This window comes from Poromitra crassiceps (assembly GCF_964638095.1).
Source record: "Poromitra crassiceps genome assembly, chromosome: 21".
Classification (NCBI taxonomy): domain Eukaryota; kingdom Metazoa; phylum Chordata; class Actinopteri; order Beryciformes; family Melamphaidae; genus Poromitra; species Poromitra crassiceps.
The window spans coordinates 23,812,313-23,824,791 of record NC_139638.1 but is presented as its reverse complement, the minus strand read 5'-3'; the positions used below and the strand labels follow the sequence as shown (position 1 = coordinate 23,824,791).

The following is a 12,479-nucleotide window of genomic DNA, read 5'->3' as shown; positions in this document are numbered from 1 at the left end:
AAACATACTATTGGTTCATGTTGGAATAAAAACATTGCTTAAATATGCACCATTACTACTACAAAATGAAAAAATAATTTTGAAAAAGACCAAAATAACAACTTAAATCGAGCTCTGTTTAGAGGGGGGAAATCAGCGTCAGGCTGCCTGGAGGAAAACGGCACACCAAAAAAATCCTCGCCTTTGAGAGTCAATCTCCAAGGCTGTGAGGACGCTGTGTTTGCTGCCTGCAGCCAAACGTGCAGTGTCCCCTCCGTCTCCCTCTCCCTCTCTCTCCGTCTCTCTCTCTCTCTCTCTCTCTCTCTCTCTCTCTCTCTCTCTCTGCTGTTTTTGTTTGCAGTGGTTCTCAACGTGGGGTCCGGGTCCTCTGTCTGGGCAGAGGTTTGCGCAAACAAACTTTCACCCCGCTGCTCGCCTGGAGTATTTCGGAGGGTGGGGGTTCTTAAAGGGACAGGACCTAAACAGAGCGTTTCAGACAGAGGCTGAACTGAAGGGGGCAGTGAGAGCCAGTACAAGATAAACTGAGTTTTTTAAACTATGAATGATGCAATAAGTTACTCTACTGGAGGCCAACAATAAAATAATAATACATTATATTAGCAAAATATGGGCCCTTTAATGACTTGCAGCTGGTGGGGGCGGAGTTTCTGCAGACAGAGAAAGGGAGTGTTTTTCTTCTCCGTGAGGTAAACAGAGAGAGAGGGTAAAACACTGCACCATGTGCTTACATTACCGCGATGATATATGATACAAAGTAGTGGGTTGATTAACGGTAAAGCCGTCCTTTAAGTCAAGTTGCAGTTGACATCCATGTCTGTCCAGAGACTCATAAAATATGATGTAGTGAAGACATTGCAGGTATTTAATAAAAGGTATTATGTGTATTTTATTTTTGGCTAGTGAATAATTTCCAGTGAGAAACATGCCGTCTTCATTCACCTTCATGGAGCAAAACCAATGAGCTTGTGCTGGACTACCAGAGGAACAGGAGGCTACGCCCCCTGTCCTGGTTGTCATCCAGGGAGAGGAAGTGAAGAGGGTGGACTCATACAAGTGTCTTGGGGTCCAAATTAGGAATGAAACCATTACCGGTTTAATGATAAGCCGTCATCAAATTCCTGTACCGTTTCAGATTTTCATTATCATTAAAACCATATTACCATGATTACCGTGATTAAAGCGCTTTGAAAAACATAATAAATACTGTCGGCAACAGTCTCCCAGACGCAGCCTTGGTGAAATTATTTCAGTAAATTGTATAAATCCTTTTTACGCCTGAGTTTTCAATATAAAACTTGGTGAAATAATTTCCGTGAGTGTATTAGTACTTATTGGACATTTTCAGCACATTTTAACAATACGTGATAATACTGATAACCGTGAGGTCACAGTGCCCTTGAACTCTGTCCTTTAACCACCAAAATCTAATCAGTTCATCCTCGAGTCCAAGCGGACGCTTGTGCCAAATTTGAAGTAATTCCATAAAGGCATTCCTGAGATATGGCATTAACAAGAATGGGAGGTATAGACGGACGAACAACCCAAAAACAATGCCTTTCGCCGGCGGAGGCGTAAACACTGTTCAGAGGGGGAAAGCTGGGCTTGAGGATTCATTAGGGGGTAATTACAGAACACAATTTATTAATTATCTCAAAGATAACAGCGACAATGCTCTTGTCAGCATATTTTCTTCACAACAACAATTAAGTGATTATCTTCGGATCAAAGCTGTCCACCGCTGCTACAAGGCACGACGACTAGTGACAGAGGAGATGACAAAGTATTACAAAACACAGCTCCTGCAGAGGAAAGCAATCAGCATGGGTCACTGACTGCAGCTCATTGGTGCTTTCCTGGTGAAAGCCATCACTTAGGCCTGTCGCCATGTGGCTGAATTAGCACGTTAACAGTGATCTCGCGTCTTCACTCTGCGCTTGTCAAATGACTTGTCGACGGGGCGAGGCAGGCAATATAACCTCACAAATCTCCTCTTTGTCTTTTTAGATCCCAATTCTTGTGACACGGCTTTTGTTTATAGCCTTCAGTGCGTGACAGTGATTCCTAAACTGTGGGCCGCGGCCCACTAGTGGGCCGTGGGGGTACTGCAGGTGGGCCGCGAGTGGTCTGCCAACACTCCCCCGATTTTCACGGGCAATCAAATGGTTGTAAGCGGGGTCATTTTTAAAGCTACAGTGGAGATCCTGTTATCAGAAGAAACTAGAAGACCTAAGGTATCGATTGGTACCAAGCGTAATATGCTAGCTTGTTGGCAAGGGGGGTAAATAACGCTCCAAACATAGGTTAAATTTGGGAGAGGGAAAACTATTTCAAAGGGGTAACTTCCTTGACCTCGCAGCTCAATTTATCTGAATGAAAATTGGTCCAATCGGTACCACGAGTGTCCCCTTTACAGATAAGGTAGCATTTTTCACAGCATAGCATTAATAGCTTGTGGATTGATTTCTTCTATTGTTGCTCATCACATTTTGTCTCAACAAATGTGTTATGCATGCAAATACTTCTGATGAGTAAGGGGGGAGAAAATGTTTGCAATGTGCTTTTGGGTATTTTGCCAAAATGTTTTTGTATGTGGATGGATTATTAATTGCCATTATGCCCAAATTCACATGCTCTGTTAATGAAATTAAAAATATAGAATATAAAAAACATAATATAGGGAAATACATCATCTTAGTCTGGTGTGTTGATCAGAGTTGTGATTAAAGGGTTGGGTGGGCCCTGGAAGATTTTCAGATTTCAAAATGGGCCGTGGCATCCTTTAGATTTAGAACCTCTGCCTGTATGAGATTAATACTGTTAGCGAACTAATGGTAGCTTGCTAGATAAGCGTTCCCTAACCAAGTCTGTCCTTCCCTACTAATGCACCATGGCATTAATGGCAACTCTTATAGATATTATAGTGTTGCTCACACAGAGAGCATGTGGAAATGTTAATATTTCTGCATTACCACTGCAGGGTTAGAGGGCATGTGTCCATATAGCGTCTTTTCCTGGCAGTTAAACGCTGGAAGTGCGCTGGGGAGCGTTTTACTTTATGGCCTTTGCTGCCCTGGCATTTGTCCCCTCACAGAAACCGACAACACCAACCTTGAAACCCCTAAAACGATGAAATCCCAGGCCTACTCTAAACAATGCAGAAGGTCCAGGAAGTCTTATGGAACAGGAAAACCCATAACTTCATCTCAGCTTCATATACAACCCTGCTGACCCTTGCCCTCCCTTCACTGCTGCCCTGCAGTGCTAAAGCTCTCAAAGCCTGACAGAAGATTGAGATGTTGTGCTGTGCTGCGTGTACATGTTCCGTGCCACGGGGGAAGGTAGCGCTCTACTGCAGCCATTTTTGTTTTTCACTTCACCACTGTTGCTTTTAATCACCCGTCTCTAAGCAAGCCAGGCTTGCTGTAGCTCCTGCCTAGAAAGATAGAGTGAGGCAGAGATGGGGAGAGAGAGGAGAGAGCCGGCGAGGAGGACACCCCAGAGTGTGATAAGATTCCATATCAAAACCTGGGGTGCTGCCGCGGAAAAAGGAATGTAGTCTAATAAGAGTCCCGCAGGAATGAGTCCGGAAGACCTTGGATGTTAGCAGCACTTCCGGTTCCTGTGTGTAAAAGTCACGGGGATTTTGGTTAAATGTTTGAAATAAGATCTGTGCTTAACGAAAGTTGATGAAACTGTGAACTTTCTGCAAGATAATCGTCACAAATGAGGTCCACTTTTATGATTTTGGAAGCATGAATGTGTTTTTTTAATTAAACACAATTTTCAGAAAACACTTCGAAAGTCATAACAGTGGTCCTCAATTGTGAAGATTATATCTTGCTGAACACACGGTTCACCGTTTCATACATTTTTGTTAACCACAGACCTTATTTCATGCATTTAACCGAAATTGGCATACAGAAAATCCCATTGACCTTTACACACGTAGGAACCAGGAAGTGCAGGGACTTCTGGGTAAGCCTACAAAAAAAAGAGGGCGGGGGGGGGGGGGGGGTTGTTTGGAGAGTTTCTGATCCCTGTGCTCGCTCGGTGCCTCAAGGTTCTCAAAAAGGTTACGTCTAATGAGCTGTGTACAGAGTCAGCAGCTAAATGTATTGATTTCCATCCAGCTCCCCACGTCATCACTTCAAATTAGCAAATGAATTCATCCCCTGTGACAAAGCACAGACGCTTTGTTAAACATAACATTTAATTCCTTGATGGTGCTTTGAATTTTAAGCAGAACCACCTAGAGGTACATTTAATACAATAGGGGGGAGAAAACTCAGCCAATCCAACGCAGAACGCTTTACAAAAGGTAAAGAGAGAGATAGACTGTCTGAATACAAACGATCTTGCTTCAAAATAGAGAGCCAAAGTGAACGTCACTTCCTGCTTCAGCACTGTACCAGAGATTTTCATCTGCCATTTATTTTCCCCATAGACATTTCGTAAAATGCTTATAAAAACAGTTTTACTTGTTCAAACCAAACGGTTCAGATATATTTAGAAACAGGAGAGAGCACACAACATTTCACTCGGACCAAAGCGTAAAAGATTCCGAATTTAAAGAGGAATTTAAAGAAAATATATTTTTTATGTTGTTTTTTTTAGTTTTGGTCTGAGTGAAATGTTATATTGTCTCTCCCGATTCCAAATGTAGCTGAACCGTTTGGTTTGACCAAGTAAAACTATTTTTATAAGCATTTTACGAAATGTCTATGGGAAAATAACGTAACGGATGAAAATCTCTGGTACAGTGCTGAAGCAGGAAGCGGCGTTCACTTTGGCTCTCTATACACGAGCAGATTTTTAAAAAATGAAAAAAGGGGGCGGGAGCAGTGCTTTTCTTCCCCACTACTCTTCCTCTTCATCAATTCTCCGTGACACTTGTGGTCATAAATCAAGGCTGGGTGTGCCGGCCAAGGGGGCGCGGGGACTTGCTGTCCGACACGCCGGTCATTTAGAAAGTCCTTTTCCTCCCCTGGCTCTAGCCTCCAACGCTGCTCCAACAAAACATGCATCAGACATTATTAACAGATACAGATACAAGGAGACTAGGCATGCCATGGAGAGAGGATGCAGGCAGGTGTTTGTGCCTGTGTGTGCGTGTGAGAATTGTGTATACACAGTGTTGGGGGTAACTCATTACAAAAGTAACATATTACATGTAATATATTACTTTTAGCAGTAACTCAGTAATGTAACTTATTACCAATAGGATTTCAGTAATATTATAATATTACTTTGTCAAGTAACTCAAGTTACAAATTGAGTTAAAAAATAATAATAATAATCAAAGCACACATTTAAATAAAGATCACAATCAGTTCCTAATCAAACTGTCTGTTTTTATGCAAATAACCACTACAGATGACAATAAAAAAGGAAAAGAATAACATTTCAAATTTTGGATTGTTTACACTGACTTCAAGGCGGTTAACATTATTTTTCGGGATGTTCCGGGGCGGCGATGTCATTCTGCTACTGCAGTTGTTTTGGTGAAAGTAATGCAAAAGTAGTGTAATAAGTAACGAGTTACTCTACACAGACAGTAATATTGTAAAGTAACGTATTACTTTCAAATGAAAGTAACTAGTAATATGTAGTATATTACATTTTGAAAGTAACTTGCCCGACACTGGTATACACCTATGTCTGTGTATGGCCGACGCTTTGTAGCACCCTGGGGGGCATCAACATGTGGTCATTATATTTCCATTGAAGAGGGAGAGAAAATGATAGGGGGACGCATACTGATGCTGCAACACTGCATATTTCCATCAAGCAATTGTGAAAATGTCCCCGTCATTCCCTTCCATTTGCTCATGTTGCTCTGCTGCTGCTACAACAAGCACAACAGTGTGTCTTCAGGATGTCAGGTACAGCATGTCATCGTACCAACAGAGCTGCTCTGCCGCTTCTCATACGTCCATCAACAGGAGAGCTGTCAACACGGCCCCGACGCATTATACTGAATATGAGCAAAAACACAGGTGACACCAAAATGTCTGCTTCTTCTTCTTGTATCTGGGCTTCAAGTGTTTGCGTACTGCGTCTCCTGAAAGTAATGTGCTTTTTGCATCGTCAACATCTTTTCGGCATCACATGTCATGACACTTGGCAGTCAGCAGGCGGATAACAATGACAGCTTATACTGACATAATGACAAAACAAAACTTTTCCTCCACATTCTGACAAGTAAACTGATCAAAGAATAGTGTTTGTGATCTTGATACGGTGAACACAAACAGCCTATGTAACTGGAGCGACTTCCTGGAAGCAAGCGAGTTGAATTCACAGTTGAAGACTTGTATCACATTCGGTTGAAAACGGGAACGAATGGGTAGATTCTTCTTTCTCTCGACATTTTCACAACACGGCCGACTTCTGCTCCTCCCTCCTCCCGACTATCTTCTAAAGCTGCCTCCGCACGATAAGCGATCGTCTCTTCTCTCACCGCCAGGCAGAGCGGAGAAAAGGTCGGGCGCGGTAAGGAGGTCAAAGTGCAATCATTTGAACTTTGAGCGCAGCGCAAGGTGGCAAATTTGAGCGGTGCGCGACGCCAAGTGTAGCGCTGCCACATAGCTGGGAGGCAGCGCCCCCATAGGAAAACAAGGGCACAGCGGGCACAGGGCTGTTTTACCACGGCTGTGTGGGGGGCTTTAAGGTTACTGCTTCTCTCTTTTTTCAATACTTCATTTTCAGTTTTCAGAATATCAAAAACAATCTCAAGACACAGGAAAAGAAAAGAAAGAAAAAGCATATATCAACATTTCTTCTCTGAACTTACCTACAGCTGTGCAACAGTCTCTGACACAGGTGACAACTGTTGCCAAGAAACTCATCCTGAAGGAATGGAAGTCCCCCTCTTCACCCTCTTTTCAATTGTGGCTGACGGATATGACCTCTGTTATACGGATGGAGAGACTTCGGTTCCTGAGGGCCAACTCACTTAAGAAATTCTCTGCTATTTGGGACCCATAGCCTGAGATTGGGGGGCGACGCGTGACTCGCCCGGCTGGTTCCTAACGGACCCCTTGCGTGGGATCCCTGGCACGGTATCTCTCACACTACAGGCATATGGGAACCTTATGCGACTTGCAGCACGACATAATACTGAATGTTGATGATATATGTATATTTTTTCTTCCTCTTTTCTTTTCTTTTTTCTTTTGTTTTCCTGTGTCTGAGCCTGTTTGTCTTGTTTGTGTGTTATTCAAAAAAGTTGAAAGTAAAATATTGGGGGAAAAAGACAAAGAAATATTATGACTGCAGTGAATTTTGGAAGAGATGTAAAACATCTGATAGCGTCATTCCACAGTACCGACGGTAGTATAGTATCCAATGGTAGTAGTGTCTGTCGACTCGTACATGTATAAAAGCAGCTGGCATAGTAGGCATCGTGACGTTTTGGCACCGCGGCAGACCGGTGCCACCGGTATAACGGTGCAACACTAAACCCAGCCCTAGTAATGTGATGAATGTCTTTGTGTTTCATTTATATTTATTTAATATATTCATTCATTTATATTTTGTTATCAAAAACAAAAATTATAATGGAGTATGGAGGCTGTATTCACACGATGCAGCGATTAGCGGAGGGTTGTGTGTCTGTGTGGGAGAAGTGTCACCACACACACACACACACACACACACACACACACACACACACACACACACACACTCGTTCTGATGCCAGCTCATGCTGTACGAGGCACACAGAGAGACACATCTGTCTATAATATTCCTATAATCAATTACTAGGACAGCCGCCATTGGTGGCCATTAGTCCCTCTTCCATCTTCACAATTGCTCGGTAAACAGCGGACTGTGGACGTAACTCAAACGAACCGACAGGCTGACAGGGGAGTAACGTTAATGAGACTGAGAGAGCAGTAATGGAGGCATGATATTTTCGCAGGTGGGAATGCAAATTAGATTCATAAATGTACCACGTTTTGCCATGATTTCTTCCCTCCCCCTTCAGTGTTTACATGTCGCCTCGTCTACGTTTTTTCGGGCTTACCTCTTTCGTCGGCTTCAAATCCGAAAGGTTGACAACTTGCCTCGGTGTCACACTTTTAGTTTTCTTCGTTGTCACGCCAAAAACACATGGGGCCGTATCGTATCTTATGCCCAAGTGTAAATCTTTGCTAGTTTCTAGCACTCAACACCTCTTTATCTTCTTCTTTTAATTACCATTGAAACACGGCCTTTGATGCACCGACCCAGTGGTAATTAAAAGGGGGGGGGGGTAGATTTTGAGTGCTAGAAACTAGCAAAGATGAACTTTCTCGTGAGACACAAAGTGTGCTGTCGTGCGTATCCTCTACTACTGAAATGTGATCACCTTCATGTCGCCGGCCTTGGTTCGGCACTAAATTGCGCCCGGCCGGCTCGTCAGACACTAGTGGCTCCGTTAGTCCGTTTTTAAACAAACATAATATTATGTCAATCATGCCGTCACATTGCTACTGATGCCATACAAGTTGGATTGGTCGCCCTGTGAAGCCGTCGGCACAGATTGCTAATAGGCTACTTTTTAATTGACCAGGATCTGTCATAATGACAAATCATCAAATCAAGCTCCTACAATGGAATGTATAGTCTTTAATTAATAGTAAGGCAAATTATTTTTGAAGTATTTGCATTGCATAAGTTACACTAACATCAATCTGGGAACCCAGAGGCTATTTGTATTTGAAAAATAGACTCTGGGACAGCCCTAGCTTTTTCCCCAGCTTCCTGTACAGCGCGCCTCTCCTGCCACCGTCACTTCCTTTTCCGCGTCCGTGCTCCACTGTTTACAGTCTGAATAGCAACTTGCGCCACGACTTTGGCGATACTACTAGTCACAACTACTACACCTCCAGTAATCTTCCACTGTTGTTGTGAGACGAGTTGACGTCTTCTGTGCACTGTGCAGTGTGTTTTTGCGTTAACGTTCTTAGCGAATAGCCGAAACAGACGACGCGGAAAAGGAAGTGACGGTGGCAGGAGAGGCGCGCTGTACAGGAAGCCGGGAAAAAAGGTAGGGCTATCCCAGAGTCTATTTTTCAAATAAAAATAGACTCTGGGTTCCCAGATTCCACTAACATTGCCATCATGCCCATGCATTTTCTTTTTATCCAGGGGAGTCTCACTGAGAGAGCAATGCTCTCTTTTTCAGGAGCGCCCTGTTCACATTCGCACACACATTCATACCTGGAAGCTGACCAGTACAACCACAGTCTGATCTGCTGGCCACTGATCAGCTCCACTGGAGCGGTTGGGGTTTAAGCGCCTTGCACAAGGGCACCTCAGTGGTGGGAATGAGTGAGGGGCATGCCCTGCCTTTTCACTTTCCCCACCCAGATTTGTCCTGTTGATGGTCCCGGCGGGGATTGAACCGACGACCTTCCAATCACAAGCTCGCTCCTCTAACCGTTGGGAGCAGCACTGCCCCCACACTCACAATCATCATCATAAGTCTTTGCTAAATACTAATAACGCTGGTACCACTGTGTGGTAGGGGTGGGGGGAAAAAATCGATACAGCATAGTATTGTGATATTTTGTGGGCAATATGTAGTATCGTATCGAATGCCAAGTATCGTGATATTTTATTATACAAAATGTCAAGTGCATCATGCAACATTTATGACAGGTTTTTATGACAGTGTTGGTCAGTCTGTCTGCTTCACAACCCCATTTTACTCCAATAAAAATTATTGAAGTGAGATGAACAGACTGGAAACTTTATCTGATTAGATAAAACAGATGTTGACAAAGTTTTTACCTTTAGGACATCATTTGCAGTTGAAAAAAGATAATAAATCACAATATATCGCAATATTAGCATTATCGCATATATCGCAATACTATCGGATCGTGACTTAAGTATTGTGATAATATCGTATCGTGGGGCATCAGTGATTCCCACCCCTACTGTGTGGTGGTGCACTGTGTGCCTCCTCCCTCCGCCTCCCTCGCCGGATTCCAAGTTGCTCTATAACGCTAATAACACACTATTTCATCACGATCACGACTTCAACCAATTCATCACCTCAACTTGTGCACGAAACGCAATGCAGCGCATCATCATAGCTTTCTATTACACACGAGAGAGAGAGGTGGGTGTCCCGCATGAAAAAGCCCCCTCAGCATCAACAGAGTGCAGTCATGCACTGGGAGGAGGGTGAAGCAGCAAATCTGCTTGCTGGCTGAACGGGGAGGACAGAGAGGCCCTTTCTCACCAGTCAAGACGCCCGTCCCCTAATGAGAACAGAAAGTGATTTACTAGCGTTAATGCTCCAGCCCCTCAGCCTGGTCTTTGCCTGCGCTTCTTCCGCACTCTGTTTAGTCTGCACTCTCTCTCTATACACAGAGTGAAATTGAGACAGAGTGAAAAGAGACAGCCCGCCCCCCCCCCGAGTCTGAAAACTGTAATAATGAGACATTCTTATGGATTTGTGAAATCAATTCCCTTATCACTGACCTCCAGTTAGGACTTCCTGCTGCGTCGCATTAGCCGTTTAACGTGCTCGCTTGTCATACCAAGCCAATACAGTTGCCTTGATGTGATTTTGAAACTTGAGACAATTATCTATAATATTTACAAAAGATTTCCCCAATTATGGGCTGTTGGTCATCCATATCATGATGTTACTGCACCTATTGTTCACACAAACTCCTACTGTATGTACTATACACACCCATTGTGCTCAAGATTGTGTGCCAGGCACTGCTATATCAATACAGTCATTAAAACAGTCATGGGTTAAAAGGGTATTAGAGTATTAGAACATTAATCTTTCACATAACTCTGTGACATAAATGAAAAATACAGACCAAGCAAGTGAAGCAATTCCACCTTATGCATCGGCTGCTGCTCTAACACAACAAATAGTTTCTTGGTTGGTGTAGTAGGCTAAGGCACAAACTATTTCCCACTATCATCTTCTTGTGTGGTTATCCCATCAGTGATGCTATCCTAAGACCAAACTAAATTATTTTCACTGAGAACTTTTTAGATGTCCTCCTGACTGAGGATATCTTTTGTGATTCACTTGATTATCTGGAGAGTATTTTTTTTAGACAGACAAAAACTACGGATAAAAGAGGCATAGCAAGCATCAACTGAGGCATCAACTGAGTCGAAGCTCTTGAAAACTGCAATGACCGAATGTTGACAGTGTTGTAAACTTTTGTTTTTCATTCCTTAATCAAACTCATGGCATCAGATGCAAGAGGAGAGAGAGAGAGAGAGACAGAGAGAGAGAGAGAGAGAGAGAGAGAGAGAGAGAGAGAGAGAAAGAGAGCGAGACACTTTAACGACGAGTAGCAGTAGTAAGTAGGCTAATGTTAGTTACTTGAGTTGGTTTCCCATGCAGCCAATGCCCCGTGCTGCTTTTGACAGGTGCTTCAAAATACAACCTATACTAACATTCCCTTTACTGGACAGCTGGCAGCATTTCATTCCGACTCAAATAAAATAATTTCCTTTATCAGATGTCATAACTATAGGCTATTACAACGCTAGCATGCATGTTTAAAGTGTGACCACAGCCTAACCAAGCAGGCACGGTGCGATGGTCCCTATGCGCACAATTGCAGCCTCCAGCTAAGGCTGTCAGAGAGAGAGTAGCATGGAGGAGAAACAACTGTACCAGAGAGCAATACTTACCGAGTGAGAAGTAGGGGAGAGCCGTGTTGTCAAGATCATCCATTACGGAAATTCGTCCAGGTAGGTCTGTTCTAACGAATAATAGGAGTCGGGATTCCCCCCCTCCTCCTCCACCAGCAGCACCTGCACCGACCCCTCCTCCAACCACGTTTCCCGAGCCGCCGCCGCCGCCGCCGGTGAAGCTGAACTCGTTCTCCCGGAGTACGGGCAGGGTAGAGACGGTCACGGTTTTAACCTCGCATGGGGTCTCCGCGTCGTTCTCCGGGTCCCTCTCCTCGTCCGGCGATGGCCCCCCTCTGTTGGCTCGTACTGTCAAGAAGACACCCGCGAGGAGAAGAAGGAGGAGGACGCGGAGGCGCGGTGGTGGTAGTGGTAGTACTATCCCCGCCATCCCGCTCCCTGTGTGCGGTGCCTCTCCAGCTCGCTTTGAGTGGGGCTCATAAGCTGTCCGTTCATTTATAGTACAGTCGCTGCAAGGGAGTCATGTCCGTCCAGGAGGCGGCAGCACAGGTGTAGTGAGGAGGAGGACATGTGGGTTTCGTTTCCTCTCACACGGATACTTTGAGCACACGTGTGTTGTGTATAATAATAATAATATAATGTAGAGTCTCAAAAATATTAGTCGAACATGTGTTCGTTTAAAGACAAACATAATGGCGAGCCATGCCATGCAAGCCATGTGTAAAACTGGTGTTTGTCGAAATAAGATAAATATTTCATTATTATATAAATTAAAATATAAATAAAGTCATACATTTTATTTTATTTTAGATGTGCACCATGTTGACCAAGCAGAAATCCAGTGACAGTGG

At 43.8% G+C, this 12,479-nt stretch overlaps 1 protein-coding gene across 1 annotated transcript in view; it reads right to left on the bottom strand.

The window, feature by feature from the left end:
• The window catches only part of astn2 (astrotactin 2), a gene marked incomplete at both ends in the record, with an annotated part of 632,381 nt that extends 620,323 nt beyond the window's left edge, over positions 1-12,058 (bottom strand). The window contains one exon of the mRNA XM_083657387.1: positions 11,668-12,058. Coding sequence (XP_083513513.1) covers positions 11,668-12,058 — 391 coding nt within the window. The remainder of the gene's footprint in view (positions 1-11,667) is intronic.
• Between the last annotated feature and the right edge of the window lie 421 nt (positions 12,059-12,479).